Source organism: Stigmatopora nigra, chromosome 9, assembly GCF_051989575.1.
Source record: "Stigmatopora nigra isolate UIUO_SnigA chromosome 9, RoL_Snig_1.1, whole genome shotgun sequence".
Taxonomy (NCBI): Eukaryota; Metazoa; Chordata; class Actinopteri; order Syngnathiformes; family Syngnathidae; genus Stigmatopora; species Stigmatopora nigra.
In genome coordinates, this window is record NC_135516.1 from 9,537,491 (window position 1) to 9,559,417 (window position 21,927).

A 21,927-nucleotide genomic window follows, 5' to 3' on the forward strand; every position below is an offset into this window, starting at 1 on the left:
CTATTTACGACAAAAAAAGCCTTACTATACCATGTCGTTTTTTTAAAGAAAAAGTCAACACTGTAAAAGTAATGTTTTCCAATCTGGAGTCTTATATCTTAAGGAAAGTGTTTATTTTAAATTACAGGTCAAACAAACTAACAAAATAGAAGCAGATCCTTTTTCCTACCCAATTTTTGTAATGAATGCAGTCTAAAACGGCAACTGTTTTCTTGTTGTTGTTGTTTTTTTTCAACCCCACTTAAACAGATCCGTCCCAGTAGGTAGGTTTCATCTCTTGAAATCACTGGAATGTGTGTCCGTCTTTCTGTTGAGGATACCTGGCCAACTGCTTGAAATCTCCAGCGACAAAAAAGTGGATTTTTTTCACAGTTGAGGAAGCTTGTCAACAGGCGTGTCAAATTTGAAATCTGGAGGAAAAAGTTCGGCAGCGCGAGGGTAGATGAGCCGGTACGACTGTCGGATGGTCACGTCCGCCACGCCGGCGATGTCTCCGATTTCTGGAGAAGAAAAGACAAGCGGCAGAATTTTAAGAAACAGGCCTGACAATATTCATCTGTGATCCAAATAACACTTTTTTGGTCTACATTTTTTAAATTTCATTTAAACTACAAAGTGTTCCAAAATGTTTGACCCCATTACTTAGTCCAATTAATGACATTTTTCACTGAAACAACTTCAAAATTTAACAGCTTGTGTAGAAACGTTTCAAGTTTTTGTGTATAACGTTTGACATTTCTATCTTTTCAGGTTAAGAATTGCCCTTCACTTCCAAAGAAAAGGTATTTTGCGTGTTATGTACTTGGACTCCGTCACCCAAGCCGAAATGGCAAACGTAACACACAAAAACCTCAAACTTGATCTACACAAGCTGTGAAAATATGAGGTCAGTCCAATAAAAATGCTCAAAATGGGGTCAAACAATTTGAAACATCTTGTGTTTAAAACCCTAACCGTTTGTGTTGCCCTTTTAGATGCTACATTCATCCAACAACATTAATCTTGGACTCCCCCCCCCCCCCCCCCCCTAATAAGTCGGTTATTTACCTTTTTGCGTCTTCTTCTCGGCAGAGGCCTGCGAGGCCATGTAGATGGCGGCGGCAGCCACGGAGATGGGACTGCGTCCGGGCACCAGATCCAGCTCCACGGCCTTGGTGGCGATGTAAGTGGCGGCCATTTGCACCTGCTTGGGCAGGCCCAGGTTGGAGCAGAAGCGCGACATGAAGTCTCCCGTGGTTATCAGATCCACGCTGGTCTCCAGCGCCTTCAGGATCAGCTTGAAGCAACGTCCAATTTCCTTCTTGGAGATGCGAGACACGGCGCAGATTTCTGCCGGGAAAGGAAAGGGAATTGTTCGCAGAGGAACCGAGCCAGAGACATTTGAGCCGGTGGTGCCAAACCTTTAAACGTCCGCGGGACGCCTTCTTGCCTACAGGCGATATAGAGGCAGGCCGACGCGATGGCGTCGTTGGCTCGGCCCTTCAGGCTTTTCTGTTCATAAACTTGCTTGAAGAGATTGTTGGTTCTGTCCTGCAAGGCCAACGACACTGATTAGAGCATCCAAAACTACAGATTGGAGTGCTTTTGATTGTCCAAAGTACACTTTGAGTCTAGAGAAATGGAAATATTTACTTTAATTTAGCTTTAAAAATATATGCAGCTTTCTTTTTTTTCTTCTTCGGTAGAATGACATTGAAATTAAAGAATGTTGTTGACAACCCTGACAAATTTGAATGTTTTTTTAAAGAGCTTAGAAGAATTTACAAAGAGTCATAAGGACTAACATTACATCATAGATTGTACAATTACAAGATTGAAATGGTAAAATGTTGAAATTTAGTGTATTTTGTTGCTTATTTTTATGTAATATGAAACGGAAAAATGTTTTACCGGCTTCAACTTTTCTTGACATTAAAATAAATCTGTTTCTAAAAATAAAAGTCACATTGTTACAATAATTTAACTTGTTTTCTTGTTTTTACGTTACGTGAAACGGAAGTTGTTTGGTTACAAGGGGGATCAACTTAAGACAAGTTAAGTCTGTGTGAGCACAACATTGCTTTTCAAACCATATTAGATTATTAAAAAAATATTGAGTAGAAGTCATTAAATTATCAGATTAAAAATGTTACATTACTTATTTTTACATAACATGAACCAGAAGTTGTTGATGGTCCCTATACATCAACTTTTGATGACATTAGGTGGGGTTTTTTATGATTCCCGTTGATAAAACTTAAATGAGAACCACTTTAAAATGAACTTACGATGATGTTTCTAGGCAGGTTGATCCGATCGGCCATGGTGGTGATCTCTTTGAAGGCGTTGAGCATGGCGCGGTCCGAACTGCTCATGGTGCGCCGATTCTGGTACTTGGAGTTGCCAAATTCATCGAAACTGGCAGCGCCCGTTCCCTGCGAGTAGAAAAGAAATGTTGTTGACTTCAATTGCAAATTGGGAGATGCATTTTGAGGAGTAAAAAAAATGAAAACATGCTGAGGAAGAAAAAAAAAAAATCACCAAGAAACTACTATGAGAGTCAACTCACATTTTCAAGAAAAAGTACAAGAAGGAAAAATGTAAAGATTTTTTTTAGACGTCTAATGACGACAGTGTCCCTGAAACATCTTTCACGGCCAAGTGAGCTAACCTTGCTAATCATGGTTGTTAGGTCAGCCCCATTCAGCAGCGGGTTCTGCGCGTCTCCCACTCTGGAAGGATCTTTCAGTGCTTTTTCATTGGAGAATGTCCTCCACTCAGAACCCACGTCGATCACACGATCACCTGGGGATTTTTTATTAAAGGAATTACCACTATTGTTAGTGTCAAAGTTATTTTCATCACAGGGTATAAAAAAAAAATGAAGCATTGGTGGAAAATGCTTACCTACAACGAGGCCACACTCGGGACAAATCATGTCCCCTGCTCGGTAGTCTTCCACCAAAATGGCATCTGGGTGGTTGGGACACTGAACTCTGGGAAGGCTCAATCCATCTCCACTGTTAGGGAAGCATTGTTACATGTCAATAAATGGGGAAGTTACAAAACAATAACACAATGGTGTTGTGATCCCAAAAGTACTGAAAGTGAAACAATGTGTCCTCATACACTATTTTATTGCAAAAATGTATCTTTTTTTAGGACGATCGTGCATCATTACATATTTTATGTCATGAGGTAAATGTCATTTTGGACTACTCTTGATAGTTACTTCTTTGGTTGACATTAAGGGTGCTAAATTTCAAATGCATTTGAAGTAGAAGGGCTGGCAGCGAATAATGTCTATTGCTGACAATGCCTCCAATAATTCATATATATTTTATTTTGTTTTCTATTGAACTAATGTAAAAAGACAATAGTATTGAGTTTTTTCATTGAGTATTAATAGCTAGTTGAAAATGTATGTTTTGGTCGAGATCAACAATAACAACAACAACAAATGATACGCCCCTCACAATTAAATAACGACTAACCTTACATAATAATTAAGCCTGCGACAGAAAACAAGTTTTAATAATTTGACGACGCTCCCTAATGTCTCGTCACTGCTATCGAAGCTAGCTTTAGCGGCACTGCATAGTTAAATACAAAGTTAAAAATTAAACGGCGAAGGCAAAATATAACATCAACAATTAGTTCGACGTACATTTGCGCTTTTTATTTCATAATGAACGACAACAACAACATCGCGTGGCCAGAATGACCGACGTTCGTATGCTATCTATGCTACACACCAAAATGCTAACTTAAACGCAAGAGGTGGGCTGGCGAGGTTTTTTGTTTTTTTCCCCTTTAGGCTTTCAAATGCAAAAGAATGAAGGAAAGCAGGATCATCGGAGCATTTGAGACTAGAGCTGAGCAGCGAACTCACCGGCTTGTCGACGCCATTAGCTCAATGTCTGCCGAAGAAACAAACCGCTGGATGGACGAAACCAGAAGTACCCGTATTTATACCTTCGCTGTCACGTGACATTTTTGTTACGGTACATCAGATGGTACATTTTAGGAATACTACATTATTATATCACATTATAATACTGCATTAAAGAAGCCGTTTGGAACCCCAGCGATGTTAACTTTGAATAGATATTGCTATAATACTTTGTTAGATTTTATTTACAGTTGAATAGAAATATTTCTATAATTCTTTGTGCTATTTTTTATTAACAAACAAAAATATCTAAAACAATGCCAATATTCATTTTTAAAATTAAAATTAGTAAAACTAACTTGCAGTTAAAAGAGAACTAAAATGATCCGACTATGTATAATAGTTTTTCATTAATGGCTTTTGAAATTTTCTTTTGCATTGACTAAGATGAACTACTGCTGTATGTATCTGTCAAATGCATTTGACGAATAAAAAAAGGTCACCTTCATTCATCATTCTGCCACACTCCCACTTCAAATAGACAAACTTCCATTGGCAGCAGAGGGATGAAAAGAGCCACGAGAGGATGAGAAGAAACTCATTGGCTGCATTTTGACTGCAATAGATGTCCAATCCATTTTGACTGTCTGGTACCAGATCATTCGCATTCCATCTGAGTGTACCGGTTGGTGACTGAACTCATTGTTTGTGTCATACTCCTTGGATTATTGTCCTTGAAAACAAGAGTGACAAAGAAAACATTGTATCAATGCAAGAATGCATAAAATCTCTCTTTGTCATTGATGAAGAAAGCCACCAGCAAAAAGACAACATTGTTAACAGGTGTCTCGCGTACCGACCTTTTCTCCGTCACCCCGTGAACGCAGCAAGCGGCATCTTCAGGAAGTAGCTGTCCTCTCACCGTCCAATCAGTGCCAATCAAAGCACAAGAGCGGCTCCATGTTGGATCAGCCTCTTGATTCTCCCCTACGCCTACCTGGGTTCTTCTCCGCTTCTTCGTTTGCGTTCATTGTTCCCGACAAAAAGGCGTCCACACTTGATGAACATTGTCGCCCTCGCCGTTAAGGGTCGTGATTAGTTTCTTCTCGGAATGATGTGGAAGGCGGGCTGAAGAGGAAATTACAGGGGTCCGTTAACGCCACACTGGCAGTAAGTGATGGATCCACTATGAAATCATTGCTACTTGTTGGTTAATAAGTTTTTGTTATTTTTGTGAGGGTTTTCAAACACAAATTGCATGATTCAAAAATCTTTTGCACCAGGAAAAACCAACCGTTTCATCCTGATTGCAAATCCTAGGTTGCAAAGTCTACACAAATGATTAGGTTTTCTAAACGTCACACTTATTCTTCCCCTCGTTCAACTCTAATGTGTCACACGCACATGTTCGCAAGGAAGCTTCAATTGACTCAAGGATGACGTCAACGTTAGTCCACGTCACGAGTGAAATTTTTGCATGACGACACATTTTTGCGCTCTTGTGCGCAACGTCGGAGCGTTTCCCATCCATTTACATTGACCTCTCAACTTAGCCAATTGGGGTATGTTCCATTGTTTCTATCGCTCGTGTATTTATTTATGCTATTGAGGGTGATACGCGTCCAATTGATCTTAAATTGCATTGATGACACAACATTATGTAGCTTTTTTTAGGCAACGTAAATGTGGTTTAAAAAACATTACGAATAGATGATGTAGCTGTCTTGAAGTGTTGCGTTCAAGGGACTGTAACGTGACTCCGACTTTCAACACGCTCCCGCCTCTCTCTAGTAGTTTTACCTCAGAAAAATGATCACAACAAACACAAAAGTTACAAGGTTGTACAAAGTTTGATTTAGTACATGAAACACTACAGATAAAATACTAACTATGGAAAAGTAACCTGATCAAATCCTAAAGAAATCCCCCAGAGATCATAATAAATAAAAGTACATGTAAAAATGTAATAAAATCCAAAAAGCATATTTCATTGAAGTGAATTAACACCTTTAATATCTTTATCATTTTTAAACTTATATTTTCCCCACAAAGCCTTTATTCTTGAAATATTATTTGTATATGTTAGTAATATTTGGTCCTTTTTCTCGCTTGAATCTTGCATGGCCATGGCTTTATTTTCTACCTTCTCGTTGCAGTGATGTTCTCGATCACCGAGTTTGCATCCTTGAATGACGTACAGCCAACCTACCGCATCTTGAAGCCATGGTGGGATGTCTTCATGGACTACTTGAGCCTGCTCATGCTCATGTTGGCGCTTTTCGCCATGACCATGCAGCTCACCAGAGACCAGGTGGCCTGCCTTCCATTCATGGAGGAATCTCCCGAACCTGTAAACGACTCGTTCCCCTCGCCCAGCTCACGAGAAGTCATTGCCACGGCAGAGAGCAGAGCCGTACCCACCAGTGACGTCAAGGGTTTCCAGAGCTTGTATCAAAGCAGCGGCCGATCCGGAGAGAAATGTTCCAATCAGCCACCGGCGCTGGGAATCCAAACCAATCTGGATTTCCAGCAGTACGTATTTATCAACCAAATGTGTTACCACCTGGTCCTGCCCTGGTATTCCAAATTCTTCCCCTACCTGATATTGATCAACACAGTCATTCTCATGGTCAGCAGCAATTTCTGGTTTAAATTCCCCAAGACCAGCTCCAAAATCGAACACTTTGTCTCCATCCTGTGCCGATGTTTCGAGTCGCCCTGGACTACCAAGGCCGTGTCAGAGACGGCCTGCGAGGACTCTGAGGAGAACAAGCAGAGGTTGAGCGGGACTTCTTTTGCCCGCAAGAAGGCCTCGGCGAAGGGGAAGGAAGAAGCTTCCGCCTCCACTCCCCCCGACTTGGAAGGCGTGGTCTCCGCAGATACGCCCATCGCCGAAGCCCCCACGGCGACCATGCCCATCTTGGACAAAAAGGACGGCGAGCAGGCCAAGGCCCTGTTCGAGAAAGTGCGCAAGTTCCGAGCTCACGTGGAGGACGACGACTTCATCTACAGGTTTTACTCCTCGCAGACCATCTTCAAAACGGCCACCTTTATTTCCATGCTCTCCTACACGTCGAGCTTTGTGGTGAAAATTCATTTTGTCCACATTTGCGAGACGGACGTCAAAGCATTGGTGGGCTATGGGAAATTCTTCTGCACGCACAACATGGCGTTCATGTTAGACAAGATGCTCATTTGCTACATTGCTCTGATGATCATTTATGGGATGGTATGCCTCTACTCCCTCTTTTGGGTTTTTCGGGGACCTCTGAAGGAGTATTCCTTTGAGAAGGTCAGGGAGGAGAGCAGCTTCAGTGACATCCCAGATGTCAAAAATGACTTTGCCTTCCTCTTGCACATGGTGGACCAATACGACAAGCTGTACTCCAAGCGTTTTGGCGTCTTCCTGTCAGAGGTGAGTGAGAACAAGCTGAGGGAGATTAGCCTCAATCACGAGTGGAACTTCAAAAAGGCCAAGGAGTTTGTGACCCAGAATGCGCAGGAGCAGCAAGAGCTGCACCTCAAGAACCTTTTCGGTCTCCCCAACGTGGTCTTCGACCTGACTGACCTGGAAGTCCTCAAACTGGAAAAAATCCCCGAGGTCAGATTCACGGCCAACGTCTCTCAGATGACCAGTCTGAGGGAACTTCACCTCTACGACTGCCCGGCCAAAGTGGAACGAACGGGTTTCGCCTTCCTCCGCGACCACCTCCACTACCTCCACATCAATTTCACCGACGTGGGGGAGATCCCCACCTGGGTCTTCTTGTTGAGAAATTTACGAGAGCTCCACATTGTCAGCAACCTGAGCTTAGAGAATAACAAGATGGCGGGTCTGGAGTCCATGCGAGATTTGAAGCAATTAAAACTACTATGCCTGAAGGGGAAACTCCCTAAATTGCCCCCCAACATCACTGACGTGTCACAGCACCTGGAGGTCCTAGTGGTGCACAACGATGGCACCAGACCAAGTGGACTGAATACTCTGAAAAAAATGATGAACCTCATCAATCTGGAATTGCACTGTTGCAACCTGGAAAAGATTCCTCATGCTATTTTCAGTTTGATCAACCTACTCAAGTTGGATCTCAAGTCCAACAACATCCAGACCATTGAGGAGATTGTCAGTCTCCAGCACCTGAAGAAGCTGACCTGCCTGAGATTGTGGCACAACAAAATCACAACCATCCCCTCGTCTATCGACAAGGGCAAGTCTCTGGAAACCCTTGACCTCTCGTACAATAAACTGGAGATGCTGCCGTTGACCTTGTTCAAGCTACCGCAACTCGTCAGCCTGGATGTGTCCCACAACTTCATCAAGGTGCTCCCGGAGGAAGTGGGTCTCCTGGTAGCCCTGCAACACCTGGGCATCACCTCCAACAAACTACAGACCATACCCAAAAATCTCTTCAGATGCACTAAGCTAAAAGTGCTCTGCTTGGGCCACAACTATTTGAAGGAACTGTCAGAGTCTGTGGGTGAGCTGGTCCTGCTTGAACATTTGGAGCTGGAGGGCAACCATCTGGAAAAGCTTCCAGCGCAGCTAGGGAAATGTCGCCCGCTGCGCCGAAGTCAGCTCCTGGTGGAGGATCGGATCTACATGACTTTGCCAGTGGAGGTCAGGGACAATATCAGTCAAGACGATGTCAATACCACTACGACTGCTTCATAGAATGGTCGGGGGGGGGGGGGGGGGGGGTCGAAAACCTTGCTAACAATGGTGCACAATAGTGCTTTGTCGTCTTGTTTTCAGAACGGGCCAGAGTAACCTACAATGCATTATGTTATATGGTCAACAATTGATTGTCGCTACCCATGATGTGCCGAGTCAGAAAAAAAAAAAATCTTCCCCGTTTCTGGGTTAATTCATTACACCCATTGATGGTGATAGCTGTCCAATCCAATTTGATTGACGTCAACCCTCCTAGTCACAATTGACTGGACGTCTATCGCCATTAATGGCAGCAAATCACTGATCTTTTAGTGCTCACCATTCATCGCATTATCATATGTACTTGCGATTAACTGCATCATACACAATAACATCGCCACCTAATTGTGCGTTGTCACTTTTGTTTTCAGGACCCATTTGTGTTACCCACAATGCATCTTTAGAAGTACTAGTCAACAACTGATAGTCACTCAATTATCTTCTGTTTCTGGGTTATTAGCAGACAATATGAGAGCTTTATGCGCTCCCGATTAATCACGTACATACATACTCTGGATTAACTGCGATTAATCGCAATATGTACGCACACCGATAATGCATATGCACTATATACAGTAATAATAATCAAATCGGAATGTGTCCTGACTTTTCCCATTCTTACCCTTCCTACATGATATCCCTTGCTAAATAAAGTCATAATAAGCACGTAAAAGTCATAATAAGCACGTATTGCTATTCTTAGCTTTGTAGTATATATTCTAGTAAATACAGTTGTCATATTTACATCTAGCACACTTTTAGTGGCTTCTTCTTAGGGTGGATTTGGTGTTTTATACATATTAAAATAAGTAATTATACATGAATTTGTCAGTTAACTCGGTTGTTTTGGCTAGCAAAAAAAAAACTCATTTACAATGTCAAAAACATTTCAAAATGTATCCTGTCCTACATTTTTAACTGATTCATGTCGTGTACATGTTTTTAAAAAGTTTGAATATTTAGACATACAGAAGTCGGATACAGTTTTTGCAAGAAATGTCCAATTCGGCCAAAATTTGACATAAAAATCCCTATTTATTTCCAATTGCCCCATTCATTTACATCCAATCTTTTGATTATTGGCATGTAAGAAATTTGTGTCGCAAATCATTTTTTATTGTATTGATTTAGGAACAAATCAAACGTATTTTCGCCATATTAGTGTTTGCATACTTTGTAACTCATATTGTGATTTTGAATTGATGTATACATGGCCTACCACTGATTGTTTTTAGTGTACATTTATATTTAGCTTCTCTGGAACAGTGACAACCAGAGATGAACATTCATTTGGAGATTTTTTTTCTTCACAAAAGGCCAAATGGAAATAAAAAAATCGATCTTGTCCATTCTTCATTGTGTTTACTTTAATGTATCCTGTTTTAGTTTTGCTGTCTTTCACTTTTGTTTTAATTCCCTAAGTAACTTTCATAAAACCATGTTTTGGTGCTTTTTTTTAAAGAGTGACACGGTCCTACTGGATGTCTTTGGCACTCATTAACAAATGTACCCCATTTATTTTGACGCAGTAGAATAACCCGTTCAAAAGCCCCCCAAAAAAGAAAGTGCACAAGAGCACCACCTACTGGTTGTTGACATTGAACAGTCAGGCGAATGGGGAGTTCATTTCATTCTTCCATACCAGTTTGCTCCATCCATGCATTAGATCATTTCCCGTACTGAAACAAAAGAAACGATATCATGACTCAGCAAAGTCCTGCTTATATTAATATTTTAGAGTCAGAGCCAACTAGGAATCGTCGAGTTAGTCGCTTCACGCCATCCAGCAGGTAAGCTACTCGATTAACAGTTAGCTATGTGCTACTTTCATGTACAATCAACACTCAATTCATAGCATAAATGAAAAGAAAACAGCAATTGGAGCATTTTCTTACGTGTAAGAGGTTTTTGTGGCTAATATAAACAAGCTAAGCTATTAGCTTGATTGCACTATCATCAATCATCGATCGTTGGTTAGCCACTTTTGAATTGAATTCAGTTCAAAGCATTTCTTGTCATTATTTATGCATTTCGGCACGTAATCATGATAGTGTTTTGTTGTTGTCATTTACCAGAAAGCCCGAAAACGACAACAAAAGCACGAAACATGTTCCGAGGGGATCGTCAACAGAACTTAAGAAGAGCGGCGGATCTGTTCAGGCGACGCCGGAAAAAGGAGCTCCAATTCGGCCAGGTAAATCGTCACATCGGCCCGTTCATTCATTCATTTTCTCAACAACTGTGATTATTAATTGGATTAAAGATAAAGAAAAAAATGTGGATCAACTCAGTCCATGCCAATTAAAGTTTATTAAAAAAATGTTATTGTTATTATTATTCCTAAATTTATAATAAAATCTGAGATTAGTTTGCTTTCTACTTTGCTATTAGCTGTACATAACAAATTCTCAAAAATGACCCTAACTTCTTTTTCTTTGTTTTGGGACCCCCACCCATAGTAAAAGCCACTTCTCATTGTAAATGGAAGTCTTCATTCACACCAATCGATCATAAAAATCCTGGAAATAATGTACAGGAGCAAAACAGTGAAGAAAAGTAAGACTGCTTTTAGTTAAAGCATTCAAGTCAAATGAAATATGTTCTAAAAAAATCAAAAAAAAAAATTCTTCCTAATCTGCGACCATCAGGCCCGATCTTTACGACCCCTTCGATGGCCCCGAGAATTCCCCGTCGGATGGCTCAGAAAACTCCGACTGGCAACGCTCTTTGGAGGACGGAAAATACCACGATGACCCATCTAGTCGGCCAACTTTCATCCATGAGAATCGGCAATATTCTGAGCATCACAGAATAGAACGGAGCAAAGAAGAAGAGATGCTCGATTACAGACCAGTACGATTACCTTTTATAGTCGTCGAAGGCCTACTGGTGTAAATGGTGAAACCAACAAGCTCGTTTTTACCTCCACAGACAGTTCAGCGTGTTCAATTATGCTCGCCCACCATGCAGCCGGATTATGAAATGAAGGAGCCCCTGAAAGCAGGTAAAATAAACATATCTCTTGTAAATTTCTCAGTATTTTCCTTTTAAATATTTCAAAACAGAGTCAACTGAATACTAACGCTTCCTGGTTAACAGACCCTGGAACTCGTCGAGTTAGCCGCTTTAGTCAAGAACCACCTAGCAGGTAAAATACTGGATTAACCATTCATCAAATTCATGTAGAAACAACACTTATTCTCCATTTTTGCATTATGGTACGCAATTTGAGATTTTTAAATTTTATTCTCCAGAGTATCCAGAGACTTGAATGAAGGTATCATTGACATTGCAAGAAGAGCCACAGCCGAGCCCGTGGTTAGCGACGTTTCAGTTAAGGCTATGCGGGCAACGTCCCCCCCTCAGACAGGTAAACCAACCAAAAAATATTATATTCCTTTTTTCCCCAGGAATAAACCATATAGTAAATATTTAACTCATTTTCATGAATGTATGGTTGTATGATGAGATAATCGTCATGGTGTATCACAAATTCCCATCCCTATGAACTACAGTCTTCATGATTCACAATAATACATTTTCTTTTTACCTATCAGCCCAATCCTCTAATTGCCTTTCTGAATGGAAGTCCCCTAAACCGCTTGATCAGAAAGATGCTGAAGATGATTCACTGAAGAAAGACAGTGAAAAAAGGTAATGCCTCTTAAGGGAAATACCCTGAAAGTTGCACAGTGAAGATTACACCATGTTTTTCCCCTCTGCCACCTTCAGGGCTGAACTTTATGAACCTTTCGACAAAGCCGAAAAAGCTTCATCTGGTGACGGTGTAAACTCCAGGTGGGAATGCGGGGATCTGGACTACCGTGTCTTACCGCCGTGGCAGAGAGAAGCAGTACCCGAGAGGCACAGGTTCGATACGGGACGGTTAGCCGAGAGACGGTCGTACAGTCCGGACAGGAACGGATTAGGTCGGCGATCTTTCAGTCCTGACACTCGGCGCTATTCTGACATTTACAGAAGAGAAAGGTGCAGAGAAGAAGAGGTGATGAACATGCTGAATTACAAAAAAAAAACTGTATGAAATTGTCACATTTATTAGCTGCTTAAAAGAAGAGCTGATAAAATAATGACCTTATTTTCATATCCACAGATCATCAGAACTGATCATGAGGATTACGAAATGGAGGCTGAGTTAATGAGAGAGGAGGGTAAAAAACATTCAATAGAGATTCTTCCTAATCATTTGAAGGGATACTCATTGTATTTTTTTACGGCTTTTTAGAACCGGAATACCCTTGCCGAGGAAATCTGTCAAAAAGAGCAAGAAGAGCGTCTGTAGAAATGGACAAGTGAGTAAATAAATGCCGCTTGCCCTACCGGCCCTGCAGCTGACGAGTTGGCGTGATCTGAAAATATTGCCTTTTCAAGGATAACCATCAACTGTGACCTATGTGGTATCGAAGTGAGTGATGGGCGGGAGCTGGAGAAACACTTGGAAAGCAAAAGTCACTGGGACACCATGGAGAACATCCAGGAGCAAAATAACTACAACGATATGGCCATTGCCTTTCTGCAGGTTCTCACAAGTTATTTACACTCTTCGATAGTAATAATGATTAATGTTGAAAAATTGGTTTAGATAAAAACTACTATTAGTATATGTGGCGGCATGTACTCACTGTTTAGTGGTTTTTTTTCATTGGCAGGACGTCATGCTGTACAAGAGCATCAAGTCCAGCAGACCTGTCGATTACAGCCTTCTTCAAGGTATTAATACACATGTCATGAAGTTATTACCGCTGATTACTGATCCATTCACTGTCTTTGCAGGTTTGCAGGAAAACGACCACATGACAAAGGTGTCCTTGTTTAACTGCGCGGCGTGCCAGGTCCTCGTCTCCACGGCGGAGGCGGCCGTGCAGAATCACATTTCCTCTCCGGAACACATTGCAAACACAAAGGTGATTGACAGCCATCGTTATCAATGGGAAAAAAAATCTTTGACTAAAAAGCTTTTTTTTTTGGAAGGAATTTGATGCACAACGTAATCAAGCGTCACTTGACAAAGCAGAAGCCATCATGAAGGAGATGAAACCTCAGTTTGCTAATTTCATGAAGGTAATTTTTCATTTCTATATAAAGATTTGCTATGAAAAGCCATTGCAGCCTTCAGTCAGTATTTTTCACCTATTTTTGACAGGGTTTCAACCACTTCTGATAAAGATGACCAAATCCTGGTGTTGTGAGTTCTCTTCCCTACTGTAAAAAAATGATGAATTATTTACATTTTTAATAAACAAGTCAGTGATCAGTGTTACAAAAAAAGACAATCACATTTGTGTGTCATTCACTGTGCCCTATCACACCCTTTTCCAACCTAGCGTCCCTTTTCCAAGCTTTTTGGTGAGTAGGTGTAACTGTAATGCTATTTACCGTCGGGTAGTATATTTAACATTTCTAGATCTTCATTGGCTGCCATTGAGAGCACCAGATGTCCAATCCATTTGACTAGGAGGGTTGGTGGAACCTGTATGTCCGTCTTGGTGTCGGCTGATGGCTTAGATGGGAAGTTAGCAATATTTTTTAAATAATCAAATAGTCAAATATAACCCAAAATTTTAGCGATGATGTTCTCATTGGAATTAAAAAAAAAACACATTGGTGACAGTCAACTCGTTTTTTTATTTAGAACACAAATGTTTAAGCCTTGTATTTGTGATATAGTACATTTCAAAATTAAATTATGTAAAAACTATATTTTAATTGTATTAAATATCGTCAATGGGAAGGAAGTGCATGAACTGCTGCTCAATGATGTGTGTTGGTTTCTTAAAATGATGTTGTTGTATTAGAAATAAACCTATGGGGGGTAACATGATATCCAAAATGTGACTTGAATAGTTGAAATAAAACAATTAATGTTTGCTTTGAATCATTACATAAAAAAACCACACAATTGGAGAAATGTGAGATTAGAATATGAAAAAGTTTTGTTTTCAATGCAATGATTCAAACCAAACAATATTGTGTATTACATTATTCATTATTATTATTAACATTATTCAGATTGCATTTCAACTATTCAGGTATGACCAATTGTAGAAATTCAGATTTGGTTTCCGACGGCTGAAACCTTTTCTCCTGCCATTTTTTTGGTTTCAGCATTTTCACAAACTAAACACTCAATTTCTTCTCCCACTTGGTTGATAACAATGGAGTGGAAAAAAAGAGCTTTTTTTCTCCATTATGTAATAAATGAATACAGTAGAGGTGCTCCCAAATCTGAAAAAGTTTGAGGTAAAAGTTGTCTTGTAAAGACACGTACTGTAATGAAACAAAACGGTCCGGTTTGGAAGTGTTTTCCAAAATAGCGTCTGGCGTAAAAATGGGGTGACAACCTGTCTCCAACATAAACAAGGTTCTTAAAGATGAGAAATAGTTTACGTTTGGCCAGTAATTGTAAAAAAAGTGGAAAAATGTACATACACAGAGTCTAGTGAAAATCTAAGCCCAAAAAGTTGTCCGTGGGTCTTCAGGAGGAGGCGGTGGGCTGCGCGCTCTCCGGGTCAGTCTTAACGCAAGAAGCCGCATCGTCGCTGGCGGCTGGCGAAGTCACCTCCACCATGCCCAGCCCGGTGCGAGGGACACCAGTGTTCATGATGTGTCTCTGTAAATGCTTGATCCAGTCTTCTTGGACAGACAAGGGACCTTGGAAGACCAGGTCGCAGAACCTGCAAGCCCAAAAAGCGCTAGTTGCCGTGTGTGGGCAGTGCAGCTCCATTTCAAGTATTACCACTGTTTTCCTTCATTTGGGAATGTATTTAACCCATTTGAGTAATTATGATTTTTATATATATATATGCTTTTATTGTACTTATTTAGGACAACCCTGTGATCCTTGTGAGGGAGGATAAGCTGATCAGAAAATGAATGAATATTGGAAACTTGAACTTTTGGGCTACTTTGCCCCCAACTGTAGTTTTGGTGTATTTTAGCATAGGTGATATATATAAATGATTTTAAATAAAATGAATGAATTATTTTAAGGATGCAAAATTAATTGATTAAATAGCAATGGTAAAAAGTATTTTTTTAAAAAAAAAGCTGGGTATATAAAGAAATAGATCATTATAAATAAATAATAATAATAATTACCTGCATGTCAGCCTGTACATTTCCTCTGGAGTTTGCGTTAACGTAAGCACTTTCTTCTTGGAGCTAGTCCTCAAACGTTGCCTCCTCGCTTTACAATCAAATTCTGAAAGAAAACATTGATATAGACATTTTTTTAAGCATACTTTCTGGAACTATTCGACTGGACACAAACCTGTTCTGTCCAGCAAAGACGTTTTTTTCCGTTTGGCACATGCTCGCAGATGGTTGGAGAGGCTTACGCCGCTGTGGAAAGTTGCCTTGCAGTGGACACACACCTTCCGGTTGAATTCCCCTTTCTCTGTCAAAAAACATAAATATATACATTCCTTCACTATTCCTTTAGCACAAAAAATGATGAAATCAATGAAGCTAGTCTCACCCGATATTGGGATTGGCAGTGAAGCCGCAACTTTTGGTCCTAAATTTTGTTCACCGTTGGAGGAGACCATTAGCGGGTATTTGGACGAAGGGTAGGCCTCCTTTGGTTTGCCGTCTTCCTGGCACTTTCTTTTCTTCAGAATGCCTATTAACGCGGTGGTATCTGCAAACGAATCTTGTTCCTCCGACTTCAGTGGCGGTTGTTCAATTTTAGAGTCCGTTTCCAACACCGGCAAACTCGGCACGAGTGCTTTGACATCCGAATGCACCTCTGAGTCGGGGCTATCTTGGGAGAGTCCATAAGAGGATGGCATGAAATGATTAGCACCGTAATGAAAGTGATTTTTTCTCTTTCCTAGAATGTGAACGGCCCTCAAGTACTCCTTTTTGTTACACATCAGCTCTTTGAGTATTATTAATGGAGATTTGTTCTTTGATAAATGGGATCGACCGATCTTTTTGAGGTGGCCGCGTACGTGGTTGGATTGTCCTTTCCTATTATCGAACACATCCCCACATAATGGACAGGTGTAGGAATTGCTTTCCTCGACGTCCGGCTGCAACTGCAACACTGTAACGACACGACAAAAGGCAACCGTCAATGAAATGGGGATCGTTGTTTCTGTTTGAAAGCATGTGAACGGACCAACTGAAAAGGCTTCAACAATGGACATAAGGATGAGAATATGAAATGGAGGGGAATAAAGTTTGGGGTCACGAGGTCAAAGGTCAGAAAGTACACTTTTACCATAATTCGACAATGATTAAAGGGATGATTAAATTGCAGAATATTTGTAATACAAAGCAGAAGAAATTAATAAATGTAAAGGTGACCTACGTTAGAAAGGATAACCAAAATTTAATAGATAATCAAATTTGCAGTAAATGTTTGTAATATATAAAGAAAGGGATGCGGCCTACATGACATGAGATGTTATGGCTACAATGTTGAATAGTTTTTTTTCTTGTTTTTTTTTAATAAAAAAAATACAAATATGAAAGAATAAAAAACAAAATACACAAGTTATGACGAGTAATAATACAAAGATTTGTCAGACTAACTGAGAATGCTCATGCCTCAGACAGACAGCCATTTTCAAAAAGATTGAAAGAAAAATATTAACAATCAAAACACCAAGGCACCTTTTTTCAATTTCCGGAATGAGGCGATCTTCTGTCGAACCTTGGGTTTGTCTTTATAAGCCACTTGCTCGGGAGTCAGAATGTGGCGTGCCGTGTAGGTCAAGCCCACCCTGTGAAGATGTCCTCTCACGTGATTGGACAACCCCACTCCCGACTGGAAGATGGCAGGGCAGTACGGACAATTCTTGCACTCCGAATCTAGTTTTGGCGCGTCGTCCCCGATGGATTCCGTCAACGGCATCTGGTGCGACTCAAAGGCATCTTGAAAAACCTCGGTTTCGATGCTTTCTTCTTTTATCGGAGGGTTGGTGTCACCCGGCTCTTTGTTCTTCACTTTCTCAAAAAGCCTCTTGGACGCCTCCAGAGCGCCACGTATTGACATTCTTCGGCTATAAGTATAAATCATATTATGATTTCCTTGATTGACACCACTGCCAATATCGCCTGTTTCTTTAAAAGCGAAAATATCATTTTTGTCGCCTCCCTCCACGTTTAGCCGCTCGGAGCTTGGGAAAGGTTCTGGCGAAACAAAGCACGACTGTTGCTCAGTGTTGCGGTATGGCGTTGACATCTTTCTTTTCGACGGAGATTTCTTGACGGGGATGCAGTTGGGAAAATGGATTCTGTTAGCCAGTCTTTCAGTGTCATAAGATGATCCCATGAAGCCATTTGAAGATGAATTTGCATCTCCAGGATCCGAAAATTTCAGTCCATGACTTGACTCCTGAGTGGAATTCCTCTGTTCTGCCGTCTTACGGTGTTTTTGTCGAGATAGCAGAACATTGATGGATTTGTCCAATTTGGATTCTGTGAATTGGGACTTCAAACCTCTCCTGATTTTGTGACCTTTGAATAAGTCTGAAAAGTCATTGGATCCGGCTTGAGAATGTCTTTTTGAAGGAACTTGATTCTTAATCATGATTTTGGACGTTAACTCTGCGTCCTCCACGGATGCGCAATGCGGAGGATAATCCTCTTCGGACTGTTGTGCTTTATTTTCGGCAAATTGCTCGGCTTCGTATTCCTCCAATTCTAACTGGTGGCGACGCCAAAGGTGATTTTGAAAAACCGATTTGCTGAAGGCTTTGTAAGGACAAACGTTACACGAGAACATGTCCGAGTCGTCGGCCCTGGACAGCGATTTCTGATTTCTAACTGCGTATTTTGTGTGCTGTATGATGTGTATCCGAAGATCGTGCCATGTGACCGCTCTGAAGTTACATTTGTCACATTTAAAATTTTTCTTGTCCTTGGCATGGGTTTGTGCGTGTTGAACAAAAGCTTTGGGGCAATTTGTTCCGAATGGACACTGAGGGCAGAAAAGCTTGGCGTCGCTATCCTCATTATTATTCGTCCATCCTTTGAGTTTATCGGGGAGTGTCGATGTTTTTTCATGGTGCGATCGTAAATGCTCAAGGAGTGCACTAATGTGTCGGAAAGACTCTCCGCATTCTCTACATATCAGAGTCTTTGATTTGGCAGTTTTGGCCGGCGGATCTTCGTGACATTTCATATGGCGCTGCAAATGATGGCGGTTGTCGAAAACGACCTTGCATTTTGAGCAGGTGTAACGCGATGTTTTGTCTTCAAATTGAGAATTTAACCCCAGTCTTCCTTTAAAAGACGAAATGCCTCGACTTGGGTTGTCCTCGTGCGAGTGTCTTCGAAGAACCTGATTGATGACGTTCATGGTTCCATTGGGGAAAGTCCTTGACTGTTTGACATCAGGAGGAATGCCCTCCACTTGTTCGTCTTGACCAGAAAACTTTTGAGGCGAATATTGAATAAGATTGGAACATTGGTCTTCCAAGGGATCCACCATCATAACCATGTCCATTTTACGTTTTCTTCTGCTCTGGGTGTTTAGAAGTTGCACTTCCTTTTTGGGTTCTGGACAAGAGAAATCATTGTGGTTTTCCCACACAAAGTGCACAAACTCTCTCCGGGGGTCACATTGGAGTTCGCTAATAGCGCTTAAGTCATCTGACGATTTCTTTGGCGATTCTTCATCAAAACCCCAAATTGCGCAAGGATCTAATTCTTGGACAGTTTTTAACTGGGTTATGCTTTTTTCCTCATCTTTTTCCATGGATATGCTGTTGAGTTCATCAGCCTGTGTTGCCTCCTGAAAAGAAAGTCCATTTCCCAGGCCAACCGGCGACAACATATCAGTGCTTGAGAAATTATCCAGGATATTATTAGGCTGCTTTCCCGAGGCATGGTAAAAAGAAACATTGCAAGTGGTTAATTCCTCTGCCATTTTCAGTGGTTCTTGTAGAAGGTGGAGGGCACTAATGTCAGGATCTGCATCGTTATCATCTCCATCGACACCAGCCAGACAGGACATTTCAGCTGCCATGACCTAAAAAAACAAAAGGGAAATGGGTTGAACTCATTTTCAGATCAAACCAGTACCCTTAAATTTTTATTATTGCACATCTCATTAAAACACCTATAGCAGCTATTTTGCCCAGTTATTAAATGTTACATTTTCTCCCAATGCTTATTAAGGTTCAGTTTCTCCTACAACTAAAAACATGTAAGATTAATTTCAAGTGAATTCCCCTGACCAAGGGCCCAACTCCCAAGGCCTGGTTTTTGGCCCCATTGTGTAACATTGTTGCTACCCATTACTCCTCGGGGATGGATTAAAAATGAAAAACAAATCCAACATGACTCAGTGCCAGTAACAGGCTCACCCGTTTTCAACCTGAAGTTAAACTTTAAACTTAGATTTTATATTCCTATTCTCCCTGCTAAAAAAGTGCTTAGACACTAGAGTGCTTTTTGTGTATGCTCTCTATCACTAATGTTGTCTTGCAGTTCTTTAAATGTTTCTGTTTTGGAGATTGGTCTCTTCTACCCAATTATGCTGGTTATGCAGAACCTTAGGCCTCTTTCATTTTGACAGTCGAAATGGGTTTACTCTGGCCAATGATTAAGCAGTGGGGCTAATTGATTTTCCATCTTCTCTAAGCTTGTCGATGGAGTACCCATTGACGTCAGTCTGCCTCGTGTTGGCTACAAAAATATATTTTTAGGCAAAACCAAAATTGGAATCTCACCCAAAAAGAACTGTCCTTATCATTTTGATAATTTGTCTGAAAATGTATGTGATCGGTGATTAATGATCGCTAACCATCGATGAATCACAACTCTCATTGGAAACTACGCCCTACCCTCCTTCGTCTACACTGCATCTGAAAGGCTTCAACAACAACTACTAAGCAACAGACCCATTATTTTATGAATCATAAACAAGACAATTAGTCATTTCATGATTCGAATGTCCACCTCACAGTTCTGAAATCAAGGGTTCAATATTCCTGAGTGGCATTTGCATGTACTTCTTACTGGCCTTGCGTAGGTTTTATCTGGGTAGTCCGGTTTTCTTGCACACGCCAAACACATGCATGTTAGGCTGATTAGAGGTTCTAAATTGTCCCTATGTAAGAGTGTAAGCATGAATGGTTGCCCTTGTGGCCTGCACTGGGCTGGACAACAATGAAAGGGTGCCTCCACCTGTTAGCTGGGATAGGCTCCAGCACCCCCATGACACTTGCTTAAGCATGAGTCCTAAACAATTTGATAACACTATGCCCGAGCCATATGGAGCTATCGGCTTTAAAAGGGTTGCATAACATTGGTCTGAATTAGCTTTTTTTTTTTTTTTTAACTACTGTTTAGTTGTACTTTAATTTTTGGTGAAAATTTCATTTTGAACTCAGTTTATTCAAGCGTTATCATTAATCAAAATCAGGTATTATGGTGATCATCACAAAAAAAACACAGCTTTTAAAATGCACTTTAAACCATTTTACTCATTCTTTTAGTGCTACTTAATGATGACAGGATTGGGCGTCTATAGCCGTCAAAGGCAGCCAATGTGTACCGATCCCAATGTTGGAGTCATAAAGGCGTTCGATCTGAAGGGTAATAAATGTGTCACAACAATCGAACAAGGCAAAACCATATATACCATGCTTGACAACAATGTACCATAAATCACATGAATGTAATTTAGCTAAACCCCAGTGTATTGTGTGTAAAACAGAAACTTTCGTGTCTGTAGTTTCTATACCGGCTCACGGGGTAGTTGCAAAACGATTCCAGTGCAGCTTGGCTGATTCTTACTGTTTTTGTTTCTTAGAAAACGCGTCATAGTGAGCATTGAGAATCGCCCGTGTTGTTGGATGCTGCTTGGCATGAGCTGCAGACCATTTCCAACAAGGCTGCTCCATACCCCCCAAAAAACCTCATTACCTAAGCTAAACTGGAGCTAATAACAAACACTCTCCCCCATATTCGACACGGATCGCAATGAAATGTTAGAAGGGAGAAAAGGACAAGCACACATTACCTCCCGACGGTGTGGATGGAGATTGGAGACGGGGAATGTCGTGCATTTGATAATTTTCGATTTTCGTCTTCCATCTACTTCACAGTCGCCATTTTCCGTGGTGGTCTGGAGTGGCACAGATCATTGTTTATGGGTAGTCGTTTGTTCATTTGCGCGTCTGATTGTAAAACGTACACTTCGGTCATGTGTGGCGTCTCACCGAGTTAACAATGTGCGCCTAAAAACGAAATAAACATAAGTGGACTTGCCGTCGCGTACAATTTAGTGACGCGACATTACCAGCGGAGGAGTGCACCCCCGCGAAATGTATTAATGGTGCGTTCCAAATAGGAGGCATAAAAACGAGTT

General features: G+C 40.9%; 4 protein-coding genes across 6 annotated transcripts; 2 read left to right on the forward strand and 2 right to left on the reverse strand.

Annotated features, from left to right (window-relative positions):
* Nucleotides 1-91: 91 nt before the first annotated feature.
* Nucleotides 92-10,245, reverse strand: gtf2b (general transcription factor IIB). 2 transcript variants are annotated; one of them, XM_077723729.1, is made up of 9 exons: nt 10,169-10,245; nt 4,732-4,999; nt 4,375-4,604; nt 2,887-2,999; nt 2,651-2,784; nt 2,268-2,414; nt 1,401-1,530; nt 1,048-1,329; nt 92-500 (listed from the first exon to the last, which is right to left on the reverse strand). In XM_077723729.1, the coding sequence occupies exons 4-9, from the start codon at nt 2,915-2,917 to the stop codon at nt 367-369; spliced, it is 858 nt and encodes a 285-aa protein (XP_077579855.1). In that variant the 5' UTR covers nt 2,918-2,999; nt 4,375-4,604; nt 4,732-4,999; nt 10,169-10,245; the 3' UTR covers nt 92-366. The 2 variants fall into 2 exon arrangements, with proteins under 2 accessions (XP_077579855.1, XP_077579853.1); XM_077723727.1 differs by lacking the exons at nt 4,375-4,604; nt 4,732-4,999; nt 10,169-10,245 and adding an exon at nt 3,872-3,972.
* On the forward strand, nt 4,756-8,555 carry lrrc8da (leucine rich repeat containing 8 VRAC subunit Da). Of its 2 annotated transcripts, none has more exons than XM_077723724.1 (2): nt 4,756-5,041; nt 6,028-8,555. In XM_077723724.1, coding segments are annotated over exons 1-2 (2,517 nt in total). In that variant the 5' UTR covers nt 4,756-5,040; the 3' UTR covers nt 8,544-8,555. The 2 variants fall into 2 exon arrangements, with proteins under 2 accessions (XP_077579850.1, XP_077579851.1); XM_077723725.1 differs by lacking the exon at nt 4,756-5,041 and adding an exon at nt 5,291-5,433.
* LOC144201242 (uncharacterized) lies at nt 10,162-13,873 on the forward strand. Its single transcript, XM_077723726.1, has 16 exons — nt 10,162-10,372; nt 10,658-10,776; nt 11,042-11,138; nt 11,231-11,435; nt 11,514-11,586; nt 11,682-11,730; nt 11,837-11,952; nt 12,140-12,236; nt 12,315-12,585; nt 12,694-12,751; nt 12,826-12,892; nt 12,972-13,119; nt 13,250-13,310; nt 13,374-13,504; nt 13,572-13,661; nt 13,744-13,873. The coding sequence occupies exons 1-16, from the start codon at nt 10,284-10,286 to the stop codon at nt 13,759-13,761; spliced, it is 1,689 nt and encodes a 562-aa protein (XP_077579852.1). The 5' UTR covers nt 10,162-10,283; the 3' UTR covers nt 13,762-13,873.
* A 332-nt stretch (nt 13,874-14,205) lies between these two features.
* On the reverse strand, nt 14,206-21,884 carry znf644a (zinc finger protein 644a). The gene is made up of 6 exons (XM_077723723.1): nt 21,580-21,884; nt 17,220-19,581; nt 16,078-16,647; nt 15,871-15,996; nt 15,699-15,801; nt 14,206-15,274 (listed from the first exon to the last, which is right to left on the reverse strand). The coding sequence occupies exons 2-6, from the start codon at nt 19,576-19,578 to the stop codon at nt 15,076-15,078; spliced, it is 3,357 nt and encodes a 1,118-aa protein (XP_077579849.1). The 5' UTR covers nt 19,579-19,581; nt 21,580-21,884; the 3' UTR covers nt 14,206-15,075.
* Between the last annotated feature and the right edge of the window lie 43 nt (nt 21,885-21,927).